Below are 27,932 nucleotides of genomic sequence, written 5' to 3' on the forward strand. Positions count from 1 at the left end.
TTCAATTCAATAATTTCACCTAGACGATATTTTCCTTTTATTTTGTTGGACGAAAGGGGGTGAGGGTCTTTAGCAAGGAAGTTTTCCATCTTTGTTTTCAAATAAACAGTCATAAAGAGGCAACAACCCCCAACACCTATTTATCAGAGCTGTAAAAGAACCAAACATCTTCCAAAATGGACTTGGGGGCACAACGTATCTAGTTAGTGGAACAACATATATGTACGTTTCATCTTCAAGTCGTTGTTTCGCAGCATCAATCAGTCACATTCTTCCCCACCTCAACCAAACGTCCTGGCTTGTTGGAGTCAGGGCCTTTGAAAATAAAACATTTGAATCAAATGTAAGGTAAAAAAATACAAGCCAACATATGTGTGTGTGTGTGTGTGTGTGTATGTGTGTGGTGATACCTGTTGTTAGAAACTCCCTCTCCATTTCTCCAGAAAGCTGAAGAGATTCTATTGCAAAAAGATAACATCACCATAGTTACCAATCCACAACATAACTACAAATGAACAAAGATGAACTAAATAAAAGTTTCAGTGAGCTGGGGTAATCAAATTATATGGCATACTTATTTCACAGTTAGGTGGAAAGTAAACATATATGTCCAAAAGAGCATCAACTATAATACTATATTCCCCTGGGGTAGTCCTATTGTACTGAGAGTATAAAGTGGTTTTAATGGAGATGAGCTCAGTCATCATAATAAAAACGTAATTATAATAAGTACAGTGCCGTGTAAAATGATCTGCCCCATCAGACATTTTGAGCAAATATTTTGGCACCTAATGTGATCAGATCTTCAAGCAAAACCATATCTTAGATGAAAGTGAACCTGTGTGAACAAACAATACAACATTTTGACATTTATTAAGCTAAAGAAAGTCATGCAACACTGAATGCCCCTGTGTGGAAAAAAGCAAAATGCCCGCTTAGACAAAAAAAGGTTACGCCACCTTTAGCAGCAATGACAGCAACCAAATGCTTCTTGTAGTTATTGATAGAGACAGCAAAAGGGTGGAATAGATGCATATATCTAGAAAGAAAAAGTGGGAAAAAGAATAGTTGGAGATGAAGGATTGGTGGAAGAGAGTGAGAGACAGAAGAGAAGTGGTGTGTTTGAAAGTTAGAAAAAGGAAGGGTGGGTGTTGAAGAGTGAGAGACAGGAGAGAAGAGGAGTGTGTTGAAGAGTGAGAGACAGGAGAGAAGAGGAGTGTGTTGAAGAGTGAAAGAGGACACGAGACGAGCGTGCGTGGAAGAGTGAGCGACAGAAAGGGAGTGTGTTAAAAGTGAGAAAACAGGAGAGAGGGGAACATCGTGTGAAACCAACCAGCTGACAGTTATGGTCTGAGATGAGAATGTCAGATGCATCACGATGACATGTAGACAGCGGATGTGTTTGTATGTGACTGTACATAGCCTTGTTGAAGAGGCTAAGGCTGACAAAACAGCTGCTTCACCAGCACACATTCTGACTGTGCACACACACCTCTCTTTAGGCGTCTGCGTGCCAGTTTGATCTGGTCCTGCAGAATCTGAACCCAGTCCCGCGGGCCTGGCAACTTCTCTATTCTGTGAGCTGTGCAGTACTTCTCTGTAAATACTAGACACAGAACGTGCGTTAGACAGCAGACCCAACAAAACATATTGCTCCACATCTTACGCAAACCCCCCCACACACACATTCTTACTTTCCTACCTTTAATAGCCCCAACAATGTTCTGGTCAAGTCCTTTTCTGTGGTCGTTCAGACCTCTCTTCCTCTTGCCGTTGGGCAGTGAGTTAGCGAGTGTGTTGTCGTCAAAGAACGCGCACACCTGTGACCAGGAAAGAGCATAAGTCAATCAACGTGTATGAAGCCCATAAAACCATTCAAAAGTCTAATCAGACCCACCAGCTTCCTGAAGAGCAGGCTCCCAGATCGTGTGTAGTTGACCAGGATTGAATCTAGCTGGGCTTTGGGGATAAACACATCATAGTCCTCCGCTAGGCGAACCTCACTCTGGAGGAGCGAATCAGAACGGTATACAGACAGTACACTACAATCACACATACACTTAACCATTCTTGTGGGGAGCCAACTGTTTTTTTTCTTATTTTCCCCTACCCCTAAACCTAACCCCCAAAAAGGTTACCCAAATTGTAAACCTAAACCACAACTGTAACTTCCTAAGATGTAAAACAGCATTTTCTGGCTAAACATAAATACATTTTCCATCTCCATCAGTGTAGTAAAACATGTACATAAAATTCCCTGTTTCCTATTCCCTAGCCCTAATTCTAACAGTAACCTAACCTTAACCTAAAAAAAAACAATGTTTATGTCTACAGTATACTTAACCTAGCCTAACCTTTTTTCCCTAACCCCTGAGTCAAAAATCACATTTCACCAAGTGGGGCCCTATTTCCTTTAGGTTTTACTATCTTTGTGGGGACATCAGGCCATGGCTCATACACATTCAGCCCCATACCTCTGGGGTCTGCAGACCTTTGGGTTGTCTGTAGCTAGAAGAGTGCACGTCAAGGCGCTGGATGGGCTTGTTCTGCATGGACAGGGTTTGTGCAGAGAGGTCAGGTGAGGCGGCGAGAGCAGTTAAGGTGGGCGTGAGCACAGGTCTCTCCGTGTCTCTGCTCAGCCTCTCCAGTGGTACACAGGGGGGGAGAGGGAGGACAGCTGCCCTCTTAGGAGCAGTGAGTGGAGCCACCTTGTGGACAGGGCGTCTCTTGCGGGATCTACGCCGCAGCGCTGGGGGTACGGGGCAAGGCGGGCAGGGAGGGCTTGTGTGCTCCTGCTTCTCCTGGACACCTTTCTGTGTCTGCATTAGCCTCCTCATAGCTCGGAGCTCCTGTAGAATGGCTTGTAAGGTGCTCTTACAGTTGCACATGCAACAGGGAGCGTCTACCACAGCCTGGTCCACGTCTGTAGGGGAACACACGCCAAAACGTCTTATCACAAGGGACAAACTTCATTTCTAGACAAGCCTCTCTACTGTCTGCTCTAGTAGTCTGGGAAGGACCTCTCTATGATGTCACTGCTCTATATAATGATGCAGTTGTCTGGTGCTGCAGACAATGTCTGAATGGAAGAAAGGCATGTTGCTCTAGACACCCTCCTCCCAACAAACAAACACACACACACACACACACGCTATTTACCATTTGTTTTGACTGCGCCTTTGGTGTTAAGCATCCTCTGGGTCTTGGAGCGGGTGCCGTATTTGCCAGACCCCTCGCATTTGGGGACCGGGGTGGACACAGGCAAGGGAGGGGCCTCCGATTCCTCTGCTGGTCTCCAGACACTCATCTGGCACTCTTCCAAGACAGGGGGCAAAGTAGCAAGCTGTTCCCAGCTCTGGTGCTCCTCCTGGGGCTCCTGTTTGAGACTGTCCCCCTCAGCTCCCACACGCTGGTACACCCGACCGGCCTTGTCACTCAGCAGACGCATCATGCCTGTGATCTGTCGCTTGATCTCCATACCCTCATCACCCAGCCAGGCTGGGAAGAACGACAGATTAGACGGATGTGAGTGTGTGTGTGTCTGTATTCTCTTCTTAAATATGAGAATCAGCTCACATGTCGTACCTTCGGGCATGGTCGCATCTTTGGACTCTCCATTGACGTGTATATTGACGTCACTGTCAAAACTCCCAGAGTTTAAATCTGTGAAAATGAGATTAACAGACACCTGTGAACATCCCAAACTTTACAATGGCTTTTAAGTCTACACACGTTTATTGGAAATGCAGCATTAACACACTTATTGAAAACCCTTTTTAAAAATTCTGGATAGTTCTCTGTCAACCTAAAATTGTGTAAGATATTTTGGCAGCAGGGTTTGTGCCAAAATATTTTAGTACTTGAAGCTATTCATTGTCCACTGTTTCCTGACCAAAGCCCCATCCCAGATGAAGGAAGCTGCCCCATAGCATGATGTTACCACCAAAATGCTTGATAATACGTACTGCATACTTTGGTGGATGAGCAGCATTAGCTTAGCGTCAATAAATATATATTTTTATTTTAATAAGAAATGGCTTTTGTCATGCCATCCTACCCCACAGCTTAGACCTATGGATAATTGTAGTATGCAGGGAGTACCAAGTTCCTGACAGAAATTCCTACAGCTCCTTTAAGGCTGCCATTGGCCTCTTTGTAGCCTTCCTAATGAAATTTCTACTGTCATCACTTTTGGATTAACGTCATGATCTTTGCAAAGTCATGATGTTGCTGTCTGGTCTCCACTTTTTAATGATTCTTCTTTTTTTAAGTCTAAAATGAACCACTTTAATGTATGTTGGGTGACAGCAAATTCCCTTTGTATGATTTGAAATTTGATGTGGTTAAAAAACGAACAAAATTACATTATAAAGGTTGTCCTTAGTTATGCAAACAAGGCATTTCCTTTTTTTACTTAAATGCTACTGAAAAAACACTATAGCCTCTAAAGATTGTTAAAACTTTAAGAAACAAAATCTGGGAGTGGTTATATTTCTAACATCCCCTTTCTACTCTTTGTGTCATTCAATATGATTTCAGTCACTATCTGACTGCCTGTCTTCTGATTTTAACCAAACCAAAAAGTGTTCGCCCTGAATGCCAAAGTTATGACATAGAGGTGCTCAAAGTTAAATATTTGTGAGTTAATTGGACAGGATAGAAAGAGAGCAAAGATAAGTCAAGAGTTGAAATCATTATTTCATAAAGTTATATCAAATTGCATTAGATGGGGGAGAGCAATATAACCAAATGATGCTGTACTCGGGCTAGCTCAGCCATGCTCTCCCTGAGTGAGAGAGGTGCATGCATAGACAGACAGTCCCCTTCGGGACGCAAAAGATCTGGCTTGGTGGAGCTTCCTAACATCTGACTACAGGATGTCAGGAGGCCTAAGCCAGATGACTTTAGGTGTAAAATGTCCATACAGTAGTAAAAGGTCTTGGCTGTGTTCACCACAGTTAGGGTCATTCCTAATTAAGACCTGAAAGATCCGGTAAATGAACACACAAGAACAAGAACACACACTGCACACACTGGACTTTTTAAGTGGAGAATGAAATGCCCTGCTCCCGTAGCTGCTAAATGACCTTGCTGCAGCAACATATCTGTTCCAGTACTGAACAATGGTAACCAAACCTTGGACCTTGGTGTTGCAGACCCTGCTGCAGTTAATAACCATGCAAACGTCTTGCAAGAGAGGAGTGGTCCTTAGGAATATTAGGTTGACCTGTGGGAATCCCCGCCCCAACAGGTGAGTGACACATGCAAAACACGGTTTCCTGGCCTAACCGGAGTCTCCGAGTCCAGAGTGGTGGCGCATACAGGAGGGTCCGTGGACAACATAGCACAAGCCACACATCGCTCCCGACTCCCGAAGAAGACGTCTGTGATCACCATCCGTTGTGTTACCTCGTCCATCAGAGAACCCTGCAGTAATGGCACTGGGAGCAGGGAGGGGTAGTCTTTAGCTGGATAGTATGGAAGAGGCTGGTTCAGACGGCTGGGTCAAATGGCCAACTTTATCCTATGTAACCTGAGACTAGTGCTCGGGAAAAGCATGGCAGATTTTGGAGCGAGAGAAATGGAGCCTGTTAGATGAGCTGATTTCCTCACAGGTTGGTTCAGAGGCTTTGTTTGACGGGAGTTAGAAAAGGAAAATAGTGCTTCTTGCTTTTCTCCCTCTGTGACCAGCTGCTGGGCTAGCAAGGTCACCCCCCAAGCCCCATCGGCCCTGTCCCGTCGGCCCCGTCCTGTTCAACAGCGGCAGTGTAATCAGCACACCATTTTCCACCGCTTGAACACGAATGCAAAGCACCTAACACAGAAAGTGGGGAGGGGCTACAAGCACAGGTCAACCTGTACACTCGAGGTTGTGGCAGGCCCATGTGGTTTGGACGTAAGAGTTGGTGTCACCCTGTTCAAGCATTTACTCATGAGTGCTGAAAAAAGTCCCTATGCTATACAGTATGGTTGAATGAGTAATGTTGTTGTAAAGAGTGGCAGATGTAAATAAATACTACAAAAATAGATCTGTATCTCCTCAGACCGTGCGGGGGAGGGGGGGCAATGCTCATTTGGTGGGTCTGGCTGCCTGGTGCAACGTATGTTTCGCATGTGCAGTTTCACACTGGACGTTGAGAAGGGTAACGCGTGGTGAAAAACTCAATTTCACTGTGACTTCCCTGTGACCTCACTGCCTGGCCTCAGGGAAGAAATGTTGTATGTCCTTCAGATAGATCCAGTTTGAGTTGTGCCCATGAAGGCTGGTATTTCCTGGATGTCAAAAGGGGCTTGGAATTGTGGCCATTTCAGACTTCCTGGACCCCAGTGGGCATCTCTGTCAACAAATTAAAATGCTCCCAGTCTGCCACCTACTACAGTCAATGTCTGAAAAATGTTCTCAATTTATTTACCTGTAGCATAGGAACTTTTTTACAATTCACTTTGTAGCTTGGGCTTCCTTTCGGTCACAACCTATCTCCCCTTACCTGTTCAAAAAGTGAACTATGGCAGTAGGTAAATGGTCAATCTTTCCCTCACACCCAGCAATCAACATCATGATAAAATTATTCATATTTTTTGAGTGTTTCAAAAATTCTAAATACTATAACTCACTGGGACCATTATCGGGTAGCCTACTTTTGTGTCCCCCTCGTATTTGTGATGGTACATCATTCCCGACCGTCATAACAATATGCGGATTGGAAATTAACATTAAGGAAACCATTGCATTTCTCTAGGCCCACATCGCGTCATGCGTTATGGTGAATTTGGGTGCTGTGATGCTACCGTAAATCCCCCCTCCCATCCAGCACAAATTCCACCACCTGTGGGTGGTATGACGAAATCTTTCTCACAAAAATACTCTCTCATGTTGCGGCTCTCCGTTTCCTTTACGTTCTCAAAAAAGCTAAATTTATTTATAGCGTGAAGCACAGAAAAGGTAAGGAATTTACAGCGTATGGCACAGCAATGCAAATCAATTCAGTCTTCAAAAAAATCACAGGTCCAAAGAGACTAGCATACACTCTGGATGTTATCAATTGGTTGTGCTGGCTGAATACTCGCCTATTTTATTTTAAATAATGCCTGAAGTTGTATTCATAATGTGTACCCTCACATATCTACTGACAGTCATCTCTATTGTTTAGCCACCGACTTGCTCACAGCATGACACAGTCACAGACAGGCGATCTACTGTCGCCCTACCTTGCTCTTGGACCAGTTTGAAGCTCTGAGATTTGCGTCTTCTTTTCCTCTCGCTAAACTCCATCTTAAAAGGGTCTGTGTGTCGTAGAACAGAGGATGTCTCCCTAGAAAGCGAATTCGCGCAGTGCACCCGCACACACGAGAGCACTGACCGTCTGCCCTATAATAGGCTAATCAGTTAAAAATCTGCCTTAGGATCTTTTATAGTGTAAACCTTCACTCTGTAAAATATCTTCAACTAATTACTGAAAAGCGATTTTTTTGTGGTCTTTCAGCCCGGTGACTACCCATGTTCATATTTTCGACGGGTTGTCCTCAGATGGCCGGCCGTCCGTATTTTGGCTATGTAAATAAATAAATGACTTAATACTTAAAAATTCGTCACATCTATTCCTTTGCGCCACCTGATGGTAGCTATTGTTAGGTTCAACATGTGTACGGTCCGTGTACCTTTGGATTGTTAAGTATCTCAGCGATGGCAACATGAAAATGTACGTTTAAAAAGAAAAATCTATTAACAGGGACAAAAAAAGTATTTCATTTTTTTCTTCAAATTTCTGCGTACGAAACCAAAATATGACTTTGTATTGTTATTCTTACATGTAGTGTCTTTGTTATAACCCTAGGCAGTGTTAGAGTAATTGTTTTTTTCATACTTAGTTCACATGTGCCTTTTCTCTCTCCGTTTACCAGTTTGTATGCAGTTCTTAATTAAGAATTCATTTATAATTAAACAACTTTATTGGAAGGTCACAGCCTTTGTTGCTAATATTATCTGGAGGGCAACGCATCTGTGGACTTTGTTTTATAACCATGTAGCCTACTAAGTACAAATCCAAAAGCACTATGTCATTGCAATCTAAAATATTTTCAGCCTTCCAGCTAAGTTTTCCAAACACCACCCAATATTAAGTCCTTTTTACATCAGCAACATTTTTATTTTATTTCGCCTTTATTTACCGAGACATGTTGACTGACAACTAATTCACATTTACAATGATAACGTGGCCAAAGACATAATAATTGTAAGACAACACTCAGTTATAAACAAACACAATCACGATCAAAGGCATTATTTACAATAGAGTAAGCAAATGATCAGTATGTTCCACTATATGAGATAATGCATGTGTACAGATGAACAAGGTGCATAGGTGCTCACAACACGAGGTGACACATACATACATGTATATCCAGGAGGAGAGGGTTATGCAGGTGTAATGATCAGACAGCAGCTCAGACAATTAGTATTTTATAGAGTAAGTGATGAGTGATGAGGGTCAAGTTTGAGAGTTTTTTTTTTTAAGTTCAAGTCATTGACAACATGGAACTGAAAAGAATGATGGCCAAGCAGCTGTTAACTTCAATAACTGATTTGAAATATCTACCAGAGTTGTCAAAACGCCAGCTTAGAACCCCAAATAGTAAGCAATAAAATACGGAAGAGCAGGGACTGAGACAAGAAAAAATATAGCTCACAGAGTTGTTTCCCACCCTACAAGTCTCAAGGGTCGCACTGCCAGACAAAGATTTTATAAGAGACTGAGTCTGCATCCCTTACAAGGAGATCAGTAGCGGATCATTGCAGAAAAAAATACATCTTTGGGAGAAGGCCCTGCCTCCAGCTGTTTGTTTAGAAAATCTAGGAATATTATTTAGAAGGCCTGCATCTTGTGACCATATTGTACATTTGTAGTAGGTATATATGAAAGGACCAATTCAGCGAGATACTGTAAGTATAAAGCAGGTTAGCAGTTGACATTAGGTCAAGCCCTAACAGCAAGCCAGTGTAGACAGGATAGATTTGAAAATATTTGAAATATTTGAAGTTAATTTGAAGTGTCTTATCCGAGAAACCAGAGGGAATAGCATTGCAATGGTCTAATTTGGAATTAAAAGCATAGAATCATTTTCGGCAAAGTTTCATTAAAAAGAAAGTCAGGGTCCAGAGGAACACTGATGTCCTTTGGACATTTGTTTAGATTACTCTTCAATCATCATGGGTCAAAAAAATTGTCACTCAATCATTTCTATAGATATGAAAAGCAGGGTTCCAGGCTAGGCCATTTAAGGGTTCTGAAATGTTTCAAAGAAAATGTTCATCTGCATTGCAGATAACATTGACATTGTGTTTCGGGGTGACATCACCAAGAAGCAGCATACTGTATTTTGACTGAAATAATCCCCATAACACCAGACGACATATTGTGAATGTGGTTCTTTCATGTTTTACACCACTACCATAGGAGATTTTTGTATCTACTTTGTATCTACAAATAAGGTCTGTTTTGTCTAGACTCATCCCAATGCAATGTTTTGATCTATGTATAAATCTAATTTCTAGTGTTTATTTCCCCAAACAAGTCTCTTCTTCATATTGGTGTCCTTCAATAGTGGTTTCTTTGCCGTAACTTGACAATAAAGGCCTGATTCACGTAGTCTCCTCTGAACAGTTGATGTCGATGTGTGTCTGTTACTAGAACTCTATGAAACCTTTATTTGGACTGAAATCGGGGGTGCAGTTAATTGCTTTCTGAGGCTGGTAGCTTTAATGAACTTATCCTATGCAGTAGAGGGAACTCTGGGTCTTCTTTTCCCTGTGGCTGTCCTAACGAGAGCCAGTTTTATCATAGTGGTTGATGGTCTATTGAGACTGCACTTGAAAATGTCCTTGACATTTTCTGGATTGACTGACCTGCTTGTCTTAAAGTCATGATGGACCGTCATTTCTCTTTGCTTACTTGAGCTGTTCTCGCCATAATATAGACCACTGCCGTACAGACATAATGATGGTCTTCTGTATACCAACCCTGCCTTGTCACAATACAACTGATTGGTAGGAAAATCCACACATTAACTTTTAACAAGGCACACATGTTAATTGAAATGCATTCCAGGTGACTACCTAATGCAGCTGGTTGAGAGAATGCGTAGACTGCACTAAGCTCAGATCAAGACAAAGGGTGGCTTTTTTGAAGAATCTACAAGATGACATTTATTTTGATATACATAACCTTTTTAAGGTTATTACATTACATGTGTCATCTCGTAGTTTTGTCTTCACTATTATTCTGCAATGTGGAAAATAGTGAAAATAAAGAAATACCCTTGAATGAGTAATTGTGTCTCAACTTTTGACAGGTACTGTATACACAGTCATCAAAACTTAAAGGTGGTGTAAGTCTACAGGAAACACACATCTTATTTCCAGTAGATTGAAAATATCCCCTATCGCATAAATAAAAGGTGAACACAAAAAGAAACACATTTATGTTTTGCTGCTAGGTTTTATGGGATTATGACTATTTCAGTCAATAATGACAGAATTTTATGTCACTCTACAGCCTGTAATGTCTCAGCCAACCAGTGAAGGGAGCCAAAACTATGCTTTTCTAGAGACAATATGCAGTTGCACCTAGATACTTATATTCTGAATAAAAAAACATTAGGACATTAATAAGATTACTAATAACATAAGTAGATTAGTCCCTGAAAATATGCACATCAGGTTTAAGGTGGCTTAATGTGGTAAGTATTGTCTTCCTCCCAAATTGGCCTGGTGGAACACTTCAACTATTGTGGCCTTGATTAGCCTTGAAAGCTGTGCAAAATTCCTGCAGTGAAAGGCATTGGTTAAATTGGCATCATCTACCAACCAATCATCTCCCACAACACTTTACCACACTTGTTTTGTACATCAGAGCACTAATAGCTACTTTTAGTATTGCTGTAGAATTTGTGAGATGTCTTGCTATAGCACAGATAGGCAGTTCTTCCTTCGTTAAATATGATCATTATGATAAAAAAAGAGTGTTTGGCCATAATGGTAGTATGATGTGTAGTGTAATAAGAAATGTCTGTTGAAGAAGAGTGGAAGGGTATTCCACAAAGAGGCGGGTCTGGCCCCACCAAGTCTCCAACACACCCTTGGTGATGTTAATCAGGGGTCCAGCATAACATTTGCTTCTCTATAGATCTGGAACACTGGAATGTAACTAAATGCATGATATTGTGGAGATTTATCTGTAGTGTTTGGATTTCCCCTGTTCCCCATAAAGGACTGAATAGTCTGAAATGCTTTATTGTACTCTACAGATTATGGATCAAACTTCACAAGAAATTATAGTTATTGTCGCCAACAATTGGCGGCAAAACCCCGTCCATTCGATACTTTTGCGTTTTTATAGCCTTTGTTGGGCATGCATGCTAAAATGTATTGTTTTCCGTCCCTTGTGCTCAAGTTGGTAATTAGGATGAACGTGCCAGTTCAAATGCCAGTTCAACACGTTTGTTCCAGCGCCGGGCGTAGTCATGAAAGGTTACTGGAGCGCAATTGTGAAGTGCGATCACGGTTTAATTTAACAACTGGTTGTTTATAATTTTAAGAGGCGGAAGAGGTTTTATAATAAAATCACTTACAGTTGACTGGCCATCCGCGATCTTGAAGTTTTTTAATAATGCAAGCAGTTTAGGCCTAGATGTTAAATTATGTTAAATATTCAATTCGAACAATAGGCGCGTTTCGTTCCACAGACGGTGATAGGCCTAAATCATAATAAAACTACAAGCTATCACAGTAATTTAAACCACTATTCCTACTACTTGAATTTGTGTTCTCAAAAGCATTTCGTTTGTTAATCTTTCTTCTGGTATGCAGAATTATACTTTGTTTATGAACCTTACACATGATTAATAGCGACTTTTGAGTATGTCTGTTAAGGCAAATATTTAAATTGGTACATGGTATTCAACAGGTTAATGTTTCTTTGATGCAGTGATACTTACATTAATTCGTTCTTGATACAGCATAGTCAGATTGTATTAATGATCAATATATTAATTCAACTTGACATGAAAAGGTGGCCATAACGCAGTAGGAGGGCCAGACTGTAAGTTTAGCCAGGACACATGGTTATCTAAAGCATTAAAACATCTAAAGCATTTAGAATTCTCAGATTTTTTTGTAGTTAAAGCAGAATATAAAATGTTAAATAAAAACAAAAGATATGAATAAGTGTATTTTGAATGCTGCAATTCAATATGGTCCTCGTGTGTGTGTGTCTGTATGTACTTGTTCCATACTCGTGTGTGTGTGGGATAAATTATTTTCCAATTCAGTCCATTCAACTGAACTTTATTTAAAACTGATGATCTCCAAGGCCTCCATTGAGATTATTTTGTCAGTAAATTTAAATTTCAGTTAACATCCTGAATGGCTAGAAATGAAATGGACTTCACCCCAAACATGAGTGATGTATCTCCCTCTCAGGCTGCATTACTGCCTGGTACGGCAGCTGCTCCACTGCAGACCTCAAGTCGCTCCAGAGGGTGGTGAAGTCTGCAGAGCGCATCATCGGCTGCCATCTCATCTCGCCTCCGTGCAAGGAATCAGCCATACACAATGCCTGAGGAAAGCACGGAACATCAAAGGTCACAGCCACCCAGGCTGTTCACCCTGCTGCCGTCTGGTAGACGCTTACCAGAGCATCGGGGCACGCACTTCCAGGCTCAAAAACAGTTTGTTCCCTCAGGCCATAATGCTCCTTAACCAGCAACACTGATCATCATACTGATCACACGCAAACTTTCCAGATGCTCTGATGTCCTTTCAGGTACTTTTAATGACTGCTTGAAGTCTGGAACGCATGGATATCACCAAACGCTGGGTTTCTTCCTTTGTGATTCTTTGCCAGGCCTTTTTCTGCAGCGGTCTTCAGTTGTTGTTTGTTCATGGGTCTTCTGCCTTAAGTTTGGTCTTCAGCAAGTGAAATGCATGTTCGACCGGGTTGAGATCAGGAGATTGATTCGGCCATTGCAGAATATTCCACCTCTGCCTTAAAACACTCCTGGGTTGCTTTCACAGTGTTTTGGATCATTGTCCAACTGTAAAGTGAAGCACCGTCCATGCAGTCAACATTTCCTGCAATACATTCACTGCGGCATGTAGTATATGTTCAGGAGACTATAATAGAGTGATTATATGCACACAAAAATCAAGAGGCACTGTGTATTTGGAATTTTTGGTGGCCCATTGGCCACAATGTAACTCAGTGGATATTTAAATACATATTGACTCATACAGAAAAAACTGTTCTATACGCCCAAGTGAATGTATTGTAGGAAATGTTCAGGAGACTCTATAGAGTGATAATATGCAAGTATATCAAGGGGCACTCTGTATTTGCAATTGTTGCTGGCATTTTACTCCGCCCATACCATTGACCACAATGCAAATGACTGTATGTGAAATATATATTGCCCATTACAGAAAAAAACGATTCTATACGCCGCAGTGCATGTATTGTAGGAAATGTTCAAGAGGCTCTATAGAGTAAATATATGCAAAAAAAAATCAAGGGGCAATGTGTATTTGTAATTGTTGCTGGCATTTTACTCCACCCATCCCATTGGCCACAATGTAACTCAGTGTATATGAAATACATATTGACTCATGAGTCAAAAAAAAGAGGGTGTGGAAAATATTGTGTTGCTAGATGTGGCACACCATTCCTTATGATTAGACAGGTTTGTCTTACTCTACACACTCTCCTGAACATTTCCTACATTGCTTTCTCTGTGGAATATTCAATAGTTTATGAGATATGAGGCAATATGTATTCCATATTCAGTTATTGGCATTGTGTGATTTTAGCACTTGGAACGTGTTTTAATACCCAATTTTTTTAAATGACTCTTAAATATGATAATATATAAATGGTTGTCAATGTTTTGAGAGGTACATTTTCTTAAACATTTAATAAACCGAAGTAATACGTTGGTATCTTTTGTTTTGAAAAGTTCCTAATTTTCGTGACCCGGAAGTGTTTCTTTAATGTTGCTCACAAGACGCAGATACATTTTTCATTTCCTAAACAACTACCAATGACCAGACGTTTCAGCCTTTTTGAATAGTAAAAACTAAAGAAATAACAACGGATAGCAATTATGGATATCTTAAAAGCTGAAATCGCAAGGAAGAGAAAACTAATAGAAGAAAAAGACCTTGTTGATGTGAGTAAAACAAGGAACTTACAGTGGTGTAAGTAGCTAGCTAAACTAGCTAGTTAGTTGCTAGCTTAATAATTGCTGCGTACGCAGTGGCCGAAGGCACAGTTTTTCATCTAGCAAGTTGTTATATGGCTAATGGTTGCTATGTATTTCTTTTTTCTTTTCTTTTTTACACCTGAAGTAGTTTCTATTTACTTACTCGGCTTAACTCTTAAGTACTACTAGAGGTTAGCCATTCATTGTTAGCGGACGACGTATCAGTGTCTTCAGTGGAACTGGCAGAATTGCGATACTACCTAGGCTGCAGTAGTATATACTGAGGTATCTTATTGTCGTTTTTTTTCATATACACTATCAGGAATAATAACACAAATTTTTTGACTTGCATACAAATCGTTATTTTAACCGTTTGAACCTTTAATATGGACATTTTAAAATATTTTCCCCCATGTTGTGTCATAATTATATTAAATTTTTTTTATACAAATGTTTTGGTGTCGGGACACATTCAATTCCCCGGATGGAGTCTGTAGTATAGAGATTGTACCCATGCCATTGTAGAAGGGAAACATGTTTTTGCCGAGACAGATACATGCGTGTTTACGTTTTGTCTCCTTGATGTGCAACTGATTGTTGAAAGTAAATGTCCTATCATTAAATAAGAAAATTCCTTCGTTTTGAACAAAGCTTGATCTTACCATGCGAACTAACTCTTCCTGAAATTGTCTGGGGTTGCGGCGACCTATTTGATAAGAAATTCAGGAGGAAAAAAGCTAGTTCTATATTTCTCTATAATGTATGTTATGATATGCGAGGCGTATTGGTTCTGGGACAAGGAATCTGCCCTCATCTAATCACAACGGATGTGGAATGACAATTAGATTGTCATTAGTGTCATTCACATTGCATTCACACTTCTGTCAATGCTTCTGTCCCAAACCAATTAAAACATCACTGCTGTTGACAAATCACATTAGAAAAAGTAGCCTCTGTTGATAGAAAATCATGTAAGTATAGCAGCAGGGCCAACTGATGTTCCCACTACCTAGCTATAGAAATTGCTATGAGGTTAGAATATAGATTATCTGCTTTAATCTTTCAAGGGTATTTGTGTACATTACGGTTTTACCATTTACAAATGACATAGGTAAACTATGTCAGGCCATCAAAAGTATTGGGACTATTGGCTTGAAATGTGTTTATTTTGCCCTGCTGTGGATGGACATTTTAAAATATTTAAGTAGATAGTAGATAATAAAACCCTTAAGTAGAAGCTGAGACTCCAACTGCCTTAGAATTTATTTTATTTTAAATCCAAACTTTTGGAGTACACAGCATGCTTTTGGAGTATAGCATTAACCTGTCAACAGATAATGAAGGAACACATTAACGGTTTCTTACTGTAGCTGAGTAGGTAATCTGGTGCAATAGGTGGCTTTTTCTACTTTCTTGGTTCCAATGTGGTCATCATTGCATATTGCGGTTGACATGCAGAGGTCAATTGTTAATTAATATATAATTTATTTTCTTCACAGGATTCAAAGAAATACTTCAAACGAGCCGATCTTGCCCGAAAAGAAGAGGAAGAGTATTTCAAAAGATGTGGTTACAAGGTAGTTAGGAAATGCCCTTGTGACAGGTTAATCAGTTGTACTCCCAACTTCTTGTCTCCCTGTCAACATCATTCCATTATTGCCCTTTGTCTGTGTCCCTCAAGCAGTTCATCTAAATCCTTGGGTCCAAGATTGTCCCTCACGATCATCCATTACATTCCTCCTGCCCTTCCGATCGCTACAGTTTGTGTAACCTCTACACTGTAATCTTTTTCAGAGTTGAAGTGGAGGGCAGTCCCTGTTACGGTGTTGTAATGTTTATTATGTTGCATAGCTTGTGTTGACTGTGCTGTCTCTTCCCACCTTGTGAACGCTGCCCTGTAGGTTCAGAAAGAGACACCTGAGAGACAGGTAGGGGATGATGCCACAGCAAAGGCAGCAGACAGGCCGCATGTTTAGACGATGACCGACTGTACGTGGCCTGTCCCAGCTTCGCTTTCCTCTGCTCTGTTGTTTAAAACCGAGCTAAAAAAATTATATTTACTCGACAAATTATCCAATAGATTTTGATTATTTACTCAATCCACAGAGTAAAACTAATGTTCTTCAATCTCGTAAAAGACCCCAGGCTGATTGAAAGTTTAAGAACATAATCTGCCAGTTTATTTATTTTTGCTTATTCCTCTGTCTTTATCTGAGCAATTGTAATAGGACGACAAAAAAAAAGCTTTGTATTTGTACAATTTTGTATTGGCTCATCTTTATTAACGGTGCCAATCTTTTTAGACCTGTCCGGAATTCCTTACGTAGTTCCAGGTTACTTCAATGTTGACTGATTAGAAGCACAGTGTAAAATATGATTTCTCCACCTGGCCTTCTAAAATCTTTAGCATGCAGTCTAGTTGCTTTTTCTTGACCGTTTGTTCTGAATTACACATTTCTCCCATTTGGTGGTTTTGGCTATATCTATAAGATCCATATGATATATATGCGTGTCACTATTTGAGACAAAGCTCCGCAGCACAGCACAATTCTGAGGTGAGAAATAAATTGCAAGCTCTTTGTTAAAAACATGACCGCAGTTAAACAAATCTTTGGTAAGCCACAGCTGTCAGGAACATATGTACTATGGCAAGTCATGGAGTTGATTTAGTGGAATTTGAGGATCTTTCACTTAAATCTCCAGTTTAAGAACATTTTGCTTCTCTGTAGACCACAACAGCATTGTCAATGGACTGAGTGTTGGTGGACTCCATCCATCTTCTTCCGCTTATCCGGGGCCGGGTCGCGGGGGCAGCAGTCTAAGCAGGGATGCCCAGACTTCCCTCTCCCCAGACACTTCCTCTAGCTCTTCCGGGGGGACACCGAGGCGTTCCCAGGCCAGCCGGGAGACATAGTCCCTCCAGCGTGTCCTAGGTCTTCCCCGGGGTCTCCTCCCGGTGGGACGGGACCGGAACACCTTCCCAGGAAGGCGTTCCGGAGGCATCCGAAAAAGATGCCCAAGCCACCTCAGCTGACCCCTCTCGATGTGGAGGAGCAGTGGCTCTACTCTGAGCTCCTCCCGGGTGACCGAGCTTCTCACCCTATCTCTAAGGGATCGCCCAGCCACCCTGCGGAGAAAACTCATTTCGGCCGCCTGTATCCGGGATCTTGTCCTTTCGGTCATGACCCAAAGCTCATGACCATAGGTGAGAGTAGGAACGTAGATTGACTGGTAAATCGAGAGCTTCGCCTTGCGGCTCAGCTCTTTCTTCACCACGACAGACCGATACATCGACTGCATTACTGCAGAAGCTGCACCGATCCGTCTGTCAATCTCCCGTTCCATCCTTCCCTCACTCGTGAACAAGACCCCTAGATACTTAAACTCCTCCACTTGAGGCAGGCACTCTCCACCAACCTGAAGTGGGCAAGCCACCCTTTTCCGACTGAGGACCATGGCCTCGGATTTGGAGGTACTGATTTTCATCCCCACCGCTTCACACTCGGCTGCAAACCGTCCCAGTGCATGCTGAAGGTCCTGGTTAGAAGGGGCCAACACGACAACATCATCTGCAAAGAGCAGAGACGAAATCGTGTGGTCCCCAAACCTGACACCCTCCGGCCCCTGGCTGCGCCTAGAAATTCTGTCCATAAAAATTACAAACAGAACCGGTGACAAAGGGCAGCCCTGCCGGAGTCCAACATGCACTGGGAACAAGTCTGACTTACTGCCGGCAATGCGGACCAAGCTCCTGCTTCGGTTGTATAGGGACCTGACAGCCCTTAGCAAAGGACCCAGGACCCCATATTCCCCAAGCACCCTCCACAAGATGCCGCGAGGTACACAGTCGAATGCCTTCTCCAAATCCACAAAACACATGTGGATTGGTTGGGCAAACTCCCATGAACCCTCCAACACCCCGTAGAGGGTATAGAGCTGGTCCAGTGTTCCACGGCCCGGACGAAAACCACACTGTTCCTCCTGAATCTGAGGTTCTACTATCGGCCGTATTCTCCTCTCCAGAACCCTGGCATAGACTTTCCCGGGCAGGCTGAGAAGTGTGATCCCCCTATAGTTGGAACACACCCTCCGGTCCCCCTTCTTAAAAAGAGGGACCACCACCCCGGTCTGCCATCCCAGAGGCACTGTCCCCGACCGCCACGCGATGTTGCACAGGCGTGTCAACCAAGACAGCCCCACAACATCCAGAGACTTGAGGTACTCAGGGCGGATCTCATCCACCCCCGGTGCCTTGCCACCGAGGAGTTTCTTGACCACCTCAGTGACTTCAGCCCGGGTGATGGACGAGTCCACCTCTGAGCCCTCATCCTCTGCTTCCTCAATGGAAGAAGTGACAGCGGGATTGAGGAGATCCTCGAAGTACTCCTTCCACCGCCCAACGACATCCTCAGTTGAGGTCAACAGCTGCCCACCTCTACTGTAAACAGCGTTGGTAGGGCACTGTTTCCCTCTCCTGAGGCGCCGGATGGTTTGCCAGAATCTCTTCGAGGCCAGCCGATAGTCCTTCTCCATGGCCTCACCGAACTCCTCCCAGGCCCGAGTTTTTGCCTCCACAACCACCCGGGCTGCAGCCCGCTTGGCCTGTCGGTACCCGTCAGCTGCCTCAGGAGTCCCACAAGCCAACCAGGCCTGATAGGACTCCTTCTTCAGCTTGACGGCATCCCTTACTTCCGGTGTCCACCACCGGGTTCGGGGATTGCCGCCTCGACAGGCACCGGAGACCTTACGGCCACAGCTCCGAGCGGCCGCTTCGACAATGGCGGTGGAGAACATGGTCCACTCGGACTCAATATCTCCAACCTCCCTCGGGATCCAGTCGAAGCTCTGCCGGAGGTGGGAGTTAAAGATCTCTCTGACAGGAGACTCGGCCAGACGTTCCCAGCAGACCCTTACAGTACGCTTGGGCCTGCCGAGTCTGTCCAGCTTCCTCCCCCGCCATCGGATCCAACTCACCACCAGGTGGTGATCAGTTGACAGCTCCGCCCCTCTCTTCACCCGAGTGTCCAACACATACGGCCGCAGGTCAGATGAGACGACAACAAAGTCAATCATCGACCTGCGGCCTAGGGTGTCCTGGTGCCACGTGCACTGATGGACACCCTTATGCTTGAACATGGTGTTCGTTATGGACAAACTGTGACTAGCACAGAAGTCCAATAACTGAACACCACTCGGGTTCAGATCAGGGGGGCCGTTCCTCCCAATCACGCCCCTCCAGGTGTCACTGTCGTTGCCCACGTGGGCGTTGAAGTCCCCCAGTAGAACAATAGAGTCCCCAGTCGGAGCACTTTCCAGCACCCCTCCCAGAGACTCCAAGAAGGTCGGGTACTCTGCACTGCCGTTCGGCCCGTAGGCACAAACAACAGTGAGAGACCTATCCCCGACCCGTAGGCGCAGGGAAACGACCCTCTCGTTCACCGGGGTAAACTCCAACACATGGCGGCAGAGCTGGGGAGCTATGAGCAAACCCACACCAGCCCGCCGCCTCTCACCATGGGCAACTCCAGAGTGGTGAAGAGTCCATCCTCTCTCAAGGAGTGTGGTTCCAGAGCCCAAGCCGTGCGTAGAGGTGATCCCGACTACCTCTAATCGGAACCTCTCAACCTCACGCACTAACTCAGGCTCCTTCCCCGCCAGCGAGGTGACATTCCACGTCCCTAGAGCCAGTTTCCGTGTCCAGAGATCGGGTTGTCTAGGCCCCTGCCTTCGACTGCCGCCCGATCCTCTTTGCACCGGCCCCTTATGGTCCCTCCTGTGGGTGGTGAGCCCACGGGAGGGCGTGTTGGTGGACTAAATATTAAAAGTATGCCAATACTCACAGCCAGCACCTTAACCACGTTGAAACATTTACACCAACTTCACACCAGTGTCCTTACCATTGGAGACAGAAACACAATGTTGTCTCTCCTTTGAATTCAGAAAGCCCTTTACATCAGATTCTGACTGCAAAAACACTGCAAGAGCATTAACTAAGTTTATAGCTGGGAATATGTTGAAAATGTGCAAACTACTTTACTTACTAATCTCGCATGCCCATTTTACCTACTGTAAATAAGCAAGCACACAAATTTCACACACTTATTTCACCACAGATTTAGTTTTAATTAAGTAATAGTTTTATATATATATATATACACTCACCTAAATGATTATTAGGAATACCTGTTCAATTTCTCATTAATGCAATTATCTAATCAACCAATCACATGGCAGTTGCTTCAATGCATTTAGCGGTGTGGTCCTGGTCAAGACAATCTCCTGAACTCCAAACTGAATGTCAGAATGGGAAAGAAAGTTGATTTAAGCAATTTTGAGCGTGGCATGGTTGTTGGTGCCAGACGGGCCGGTCTGAGTATTTCACAATCTGCTCAGTTACTGGGATTTTCATGCACAACCATTTCTAGGGTTTACAAAGAATGGTGTGAAAAGGGAAATACATCCAGTATACTGTGGACGAAAATGCCTTGTTGATGCTTGAGGTCAGAGGAGAATGGGCCGACTGATTCAAGCTGATAGAAGAGCAACTTTGACTGAAATAGCCACTCGTTACAACCGAGGTATGCAGCAAAGCATTTGTGAAGCCACAACACACACAACCTTGAGGCGGATGGGCTACAACAGCAGAAGACCCCACTGGGTACCACTCATGTCCACTACAAACAGGAAAAAGAGGCTACAATTTGCACAAGCTCACCAAAATTGGACAGTTGAAGACTGGAAGAATGTTGCCTGGTCTGATGAGTCTCGATTTCTGTTGAGACATTCAGATGGTAGAGTCAGAATTTGGCGTAAACAGAATGAGAACATGGATCCTTCATGTCTTGTTACCACTGTGCAGGCTGGTGGTGGTGGTGGTGTAATGGTGTGGGGGATGTTTTCTTGGCACACTTTAGGCCCCTTAGTGCCAATTGGGCATCGTTTAAATGCCACAGCCTACCTGAGCATTGTTTCTGACCATGTCCATCCCTTTATGACCACCATGTACCCATCCTCTGATGGCTACTTCCAGCAGGATAATGCACCATTTAACAAAGCTTGAATCATTTCAAATTGGTTTCTTGACATGACAATGAGTTCACTGTACTGTTATGGCCCCCACAGTCACCAGATCTCAACCCGATAGAGCATCTTTGGGATGTGGTGGAACGGGAGCTTCGTGCCCTGGATGTGCATCCCACAAATCTCCATCAACTGCAAGATGCGATCCTATCAATATGGGCCAACATTTCTAAAGAATGCTTTCAGCACCTTGTTGAATCAATGCCACGTAGAATTAAGGCAGTTCTGAAGCCAAAAGTGGGTCAAACATAGTATTAGTATGGTGTTCCTAATAATCCTTTAGGTGAGTGTGTGTGTGTATGTATATATATATATATATATATATACACAAAATGTTGGAATTTCTGATCTAGGATTACATGGCCCATGATCAATTACTGAGTTAGTTTGACATCTTTTACCAAATAAATAAAAATGTAATTTCACTGTTCCCTAACCGAAAAAGCAGTATAATTTAGGAACCATTTAAGTTGTACTGTAGTGCACTAAATATAATTATTATAGTATTTAAGTACTAGTATATTTAAGTGTGTTAAATGGAACCATTTTCATACATTAGGGTACTTAAAATAAATTATTGGAACATTTAGTATACACGCAAATATACTCCTTATGTATTTCAAATAAATGGGTCACTTCGAATGCATGTTCAAATTTATTGTTTATTACTATTAACTGCTATTTTAATACTATTAAGTGTGCCAAAATGCTATAGTGCAACTTAAGTTGTTCCAAAATGAAAATGTTTTTATTTTTTGGCTTGGTTTGCTGTTTAATTGTCCAGCTGTACCAATACCAGACTTTGGTTTGGTGAACCATGACAGATTTAAAAATGATCATAATTCAGTATTTATTTATTATTATTATGTGTTGGTACTTTTATCCAAAGTGACTTCAAATATGCGTGCATTCTTCAACTGGTTGTTCAGTATATTAACTCTGGAAATCTACATATTTTGGCCAAGTGGTTGCTGTGGGTTGGATTTAGTCCTGTCACTGATTAGTTGACTACCAGGAAAATGGGCGAGGAGTGGAGAGTTGGGACATGGCCTTTTTGTTGAGTTGAGCATGAGTTTAGGCCCTGTTACAGTGGGGTGAACAAGTATTTGATACACTGCTGATTTTGCAGGTTTTCCTACTTACAAAGCATGTAGAGGTCTGACATTTTTATCATAGGTACACTTCAACTGTGAGAGACAGAATCTAAAACAGAAGTCCAGAAAATCACATTGTATGATTTGTAAATATTTTTTTTGCATTGTATTGCTTGACATAAGTATCACCTACCAACCAGTAAGAATTCCGGCTCTCACAGACCTATTAGTTTTTCTTTAAGAAGCCCTCCTATTCTCCACCTAATACTTGTATTAACTGCACCTGTTTGAACTTGTTACCTGTATAAAAGATACCTGTCCACACACTCAATCAAACAGACTCCAACCTCTCCACAATGGCCAAGACCAGAGAGCTGTGTAAGGACATCAGGGAGAAAATTGTAGACCTGCACAAGGCTGGGATGGGCTACAGGACAATAGGCAAGCAGCTTGGTGAGAAAGCAACAACTGTTGGTGCAATTATTAGAAAATGGAAGAAGTTCAAGATGTCAATTTCCCTCCGTCTGGGGCTCCATGCAAGATCTCACCTCGTGGGGCATCAATGATCATGAGGAAGGTGAGGGATCAGCCCAGAACTATACGGCAGGACCTAGTCAATGACCTGAAGATAGCTGGGACCACAGTCTCAAAGAAAACCATTAGTAACACACTACGCCGTCATGGATTAAAATCCTGCAGCACACACATGGTCCCCCTGCTCAAGCCAGCGCATGTCCAGGCCCGTCTGAAGTTTGCCAATGACCATCTGGATGATCCAGAGGAGGAATGGGAGAGGGTCATGTGGTCTCATGAGACAAAAATGTAGCTATTTTGTCTAATCTCCACTTGCTGTGTTTGGAAGAAGAAGAAGGATAAGTACAACCCCAAGAACACCATCCCAACCGTGAAGCATGGAGGTGGAAACATCTTTCTTTTGGGGATGCTTTTCTGCAAAGGGGACAGGACGACTGCACCGTATTGAAGGGAGGATTAATGGGGCCATGTATCGCAAGATCTTGGCCAACAACTTTCTTCCCTCAGTAAGAGCATTGAAGATGGGTCGTGGCTGGGTCTTCAAGCATTACAACGACCCGAAACACACAGCCAGGGCAACTAAGGAGTGGCTCCGTAAGAAGCATCCCAAGGTCCTGGAGTGGCCTAGCCAGTCTCCAGACCTGAATCCAATAGAAAATCTTTGGAGGGAGCTGAAAGTCCGTGTTGGCCAGCAACAGCCCTGAAACCTGAAGGATCTGGAGAAGGTCTGTATGGAGGAGTGGGCCCAAATCCCTGCTGCAGTGTGTGCAAACCTGGTCAAGAACTACAGGAACCGTATGATCTCTGTAATTGCAAACAAAGGTTTCTGTACCAAATATTAAGTTCTGCTTTTCTGATGTATCAAATACTTATGTCATGCAATAAAATGCAAATTAATTATTTAAAAATCATACAATGTGATTTTCTGGATTTTTGTTTTAGATTCCGTCACTCATAGTTAGAGTATCTATGATGATAATTACAGACTTCTACATGCTTTGTAAGTGGGAAAACCTGCTAAATTGGCAGTGTATCAAATACTTGTTCTCCCCACTGTATGTTAGCTTTCTGAAAGATATGGCTTAATTAGGCTTTTCTACTTGTGTTGCAAATTTGTTTCTGCAGCAGAAATAACTAAGTTTCCCTCTCCGGTTTTTGTTTGGTTCTGCCTTTTGGGAATTGCTTGTGTTTGTGTGTGTGTGGACTGACTGTAGGCTGAACATTGCTCTACATTTGTACATAATGTTTTTACATATGTACAAATGTTTTTACATATATACAAATGTTTTTACATACATAATGTTTTTGTACATAATACATTTTTTATTTGCCTACAAATACAGAAGCAAGCTTAGATAAGTTGTGTGTTTTAGGGCTTTCATTATGTGGCATTTTAAAAAATATTTTATTTATTTAGATTGTGTTTCTATAAGGACCACAATCTAAAGTTGTAGAGATGCATGTGCTGGAAGCATGACTAGTAAGCATCTTGGAAAAATGTAATTGTTATACTCAGCAGTGATTTGTTTATATTATGATATACTAACACTGTACAGTATACTATTATCACCCTTTAAAATAGTTTGATGGATCTGTTTAGCAGATACCTTATTTTGCTTTGAAAGAGCCCACTGGCCCCAGGTGAGTCGGGTGCAATGGACTGAATGTCTCCTCTCTCCGCTCGGCTGGCCTTTGAGCCTGCAGTGGTGGTGGTGAGACGTAGAACCATGACCATGAAGATGACAACTGGAACCGCAGTGGAGACTGCAGATTTCACTCTTTATGGTGGGGGCAGCTTAAAAAAGAGAATACTAACCCGGTGCCTTTCACTCTGTTGTCTCAAAGCTGGAGAAGAAAGTGGAGAAGGCAGAGCCCTCCACTTCATCCAACACCGCCTTGGAGATGGAGATGACTGAGGAGAAGCTCCCAATGTCGCTTTCCAGGCAGGAGGTGAGTCCACTAATGGTGGTTTTATTGTAAAAGTCAATCTCATGGACAAAGCCTGCTGGGTTCTGTTCAGTTGGTATGACCGTGCTTGGCTGTTTGTCCAGGTGATCCGGCGGCTGAGGGAGCGAGGGGAACCCGTGCGTCTTTTTGCAGAGTCCGACTATGAGGCTTTCCAGAGGCTCAGGAAGATTGAGATTCTTGCCCCAGAAGTCAACAAGGTAGCCCCCTGTCACGTTTTGGCTGTGTTAAAGATGAAGGACGCACAGGGGCATCTACCTGCCATAGTCTGTTCCTTATGGTGTGTGTGCCAGCCCAGAACATTACACAAAGACAATGCATTAACCCGTGTTACTGTGTGTTCCCTGGGCAGGGTTTGAGGAACGACCTCAAAGCTGCCATGGATAAGATTGACGCACAGTACCTGAATGAGATCGTAGGGGGCACTGGGGAGCCGGGGGAAGTGGACACACAACACGACCTGAAAGTACATGAGGCCGACACCACCATTGAGGAGCTGGAGGTACACAGACTTGTCATTAAGTCTTCTTAGGGTTAAGGGTCATAGTTGCGGGATCCGTGTTCTGAACCTCCAGTATACATGTACAGTATATACTGGTGCAGGGTGGGTTAGTCTTACCCACTGCTGTCTGCAAAAACTGTCCTGTCTTTAACCACTTTTCTGTCCATTAAATCTTTAAAAACTGTCCACAAGTCGAAATATCAAATGCTGATTGCCCTTTAGAACATTCCTATTTAAAACCTGTTTGTCAGTGCATCATAAGAATCAAATTTGTCTGCTACTTTTTGTGTGTCTCCAACAGGCTCTGGGGAAATCTCTGGGGACGGGCGATGACAATAGGGACCAGGATGTCATTGACAAAGTCCTGAGGGTGAGACTGTGCACGTCATCCTCTGCTTGTAGTTCTGAGGTGGGCTGTTGGCTGGCTTAACAGGTGCCTAGGGCTGGCTTAACAGGTGCCTAGGGCTGGCTTAACAGGTGCCGTGGGCTGGCTTAACAGGTGCCGTGGGCTGGCTTAACAGGTGCCGTGGGCTGGCTTAACAGGTGCCGTGGGCTGGCTTAACAGGTGCCGTGGGCTGGCTTAACAGGTGACGTGGGCTGGCTTAACAGGTGCCGTGGGCTGGCTTAACAGGTGCCGTGGGCTGGCTTAACAGGTGCTAATGTGGTATCATTATTGTTTGCTGCACAGAGATTAATTTGATCGGGCTCCACATTTAATTTGTAATATCTGATTTGTGATTTGCTATGGTTCAACATTTGTTGTTGTTTTAATTATTGTTTTGTGGTCTGTAGTTTCTGCTGGGAGTCTGGGCAAAAGACCTGAACAGTCGAGAGGACCATGTGAAGCGCAGCGTCCAGGGCAAACTGGCCAGTGCCACCCAGAAACAGACAGAGTCCTACCTTAAACCGCTCTTCAGGAAGCTACGGAAGAAGGTCTGTTGCCACTTTCGAAAACTGTCCTACTGTGAAATGTCCATTTAGATGTTACTGCTGTGTGGTGCATGTAGTGTTTTTTTTTTTTCATCTTTTTTCTATTTTTAGAGTTTACCTGCGGATATTAAAGAATCAATCACTGACATCATTAAATTCATGCTGCAGAGAGAATATGTGAAGGTATTAAAGTTATCTACCTTTTCTCACTGGTATTATTTCGGGTGATTTCTGTTTTAGTTACTTTAAGTCAAGTATGATTTCTTTTTCCAGGCCAACGATGCGTATCTGCAGATGGCCATTGGTAATGCCCCCTGGCCCATCGGGGTGACCATGGTGGGTATCCATGCCCGGACGGGGCGAGAGAAGATCTTCTCCAAACACGTGGCCCACGTCCTCAACGACGAGACCCAGAGGAAATACATTCAGGTCAGATACATGACCCCTTACCTCTGCCAAGATAAGACTGCTCAGCTGTCCTAACATCTGACCCGTTCTCCTCTTCTTCAACAGGGTCTCAAACGGTTGATGACAATCTGCCAGAAACACTTTTCTACAGACCCCTCAAAATGTGTGGAGTACAATGCACTGTAGTCAACCTGACAATGCATTTGTGTGTGTTTGTCTCACACACATACCATCTATAGCAGTGGTCTTTTTTCCATTACAACCCCCTTAACAGGGAATGTCGCCTTCTGTATTACTCCATAACTTACACAACTGGTTTCTCAGATCTCTGAGTAGGGAGTGGAACTGACTTCAAGGGCAAGATTGGAATACCACTGTTGTGCAGTTTTGGTCACGTGAACATGCCCTGTGTTAGAGTCCTGGTGTACAGGTTGTTTCTGAACATGTTGAATCATGGGTTTTAGTGTTGGGTTGGAATAAGGCCTCTATACTCTGTTTCCATATACAGCACAAGGAATAAAAGCCGTTATTGTCTACAAAGCTGTCCATAGAGGTTCTGGTGTTCATGTATATTTGGTGTCTACATATTTGTAAATACTAAGGATTAAAACCATGTTTTTAAAATACGTATTTTATTTGTGGACTATCAGTAGGACATTGGGGACTTAGTGTGCCACGACTGATTTATTGTTTTGTGTTGCTTATACTTTGTGTGTTCAAGCAGGATTGTGTTTTCTTTACTCAAATGAATCAGCATGATGTATACTTATGGCTTCAATTATTAGTTTTCACCGTGGTGTGCTAGTTTTATCAAATCTTTGTAAGAATGTCCATGATGTGTAAGTTTTATTATACAAAGCCTTGGAATGACACATGTGACAACAGCCCTGGCTGTGGTCTTAATGCAATAAATAACTGAACATGTAGAATGCTGATGTAATTATGTCTTGGTGAACAATGTAGGACTGGGAATGTTGCCTATATTATCTGTGAGCCACACTTGCAAGGTCATTACACACTTTTCTGCTCCACTGTCTTTCAATTCAAAACGCCAAGAACGAAATCCGATAAAATATTGCGGTGTTTAACTTTCTGATGTTGGAAAGTGTTTTGTTTTTACTGTATGGTGAATTGCAACAATATTTCCACCCCATGGTATATACAGA

General features: G+C 42.9%; 2 protein-coding genes across 5 annotated transcripts; one reads left to right on the forward strand and one right to left on the reverse strand.

Moving 5' to 3' along the window:
• Positions 1-25: 25 nt before the first annotated feature.
• On the reverse strand, positions 26-15,739 carry bend7 (BEN domain containing 7). 3 transcript variants are annotated; one of them, XM_020040594.2, is made up of 10 exons: positions 15,619-15,739; positions 3,586-3,663; positions 3,160-3,498; positions 2,475-2,923; positions 1,898-2,005; positions 1,703-1,820; positions 1,493-1,606; positions 960-1,039; positions 411-458; positions 26-315 (listed from the first exon to the last, which is right to left on the reverse strand). In XM_020040594.2, the coding sequence occupies exons 2-9, from the start codon at positions 3,593-3,595 to the stop codon at positions 417-419; spliced, it is 1,260 nt and encodes a 419-aa protein (XP_019896153.1). In that variant the 5' UTR covers positions 3,596-3,663; positions 15,619-15,739; the 3' UTR covers positions 26-315; positions 411-416. The 3 variants fall into 3 exon arrangements, with proteins under 3 accessions (XP_019896153.1, XP_019896152.1, XP_010888711.1); XM_020040593.2 differs by lacking the exon at positions 15,619-15,739 and adding an exon at positions 7,210-7,564; XM_010890409.4 differs by lacking the exons at positions 960-1,039; positions 15,619-15,739 and adding an exon at positions 7,210-7,563.
• prpf18 (PRP18 pre-mRNA processing factor 18 homolog (yeast)) lies at positions 14,037-27,692 on the forward strand. Of its 2 annotated transcripts, XM_010890410.3 has the most exons (11): positions 14,037-14,220; positions 15,753-15,830; positions 16,155-16,181; positions 24,807-24,911; positions 25,013-25,126; positions 25,279-25,428; positions 25,730-25,798; positions 26,221-26,361; positions 26,470-26,541; positions 26,632-26,787; positions 26,872-27,692. In XM_010890410.3, exons 1-11 carry the CDS (start codon positions 14,155-14,157, stop codon positions 26,950-26,952), a joined length of 1,059 nt encoding a protein of 352 aa, XP_010888712.1. In that variant the 5' UTR covers positions 14,037-14,154; the 3' UTR covers positions 26,953-27,692. The 2 variants fall into 2 exon arrangements, with proteins under 2 accessions (XP_010888712.1, XP_010888713.1); XM_010890411.3 differs by lacking the exon at positions 16,155-16,181 and having other exon boundaries at positions 14,038-14,220.
• Positions 27,693-27,932: the final 240 nt, after the last annotated feature.

Source organism: Esox lucius, chromosome 19 (genome assembly GCF_011004845.1).
Source record: "Esox lucius isolate fEsoLuc1 chromosome 19, fEsoLuc1.pri, whole genome shotgun sequence".
Classification (NCBI taxonomy): Eukaryota; Metazoa; Chordata; class Actinopteri; order Esociformes; family Esocidae; genus Esox; species Esox lucius.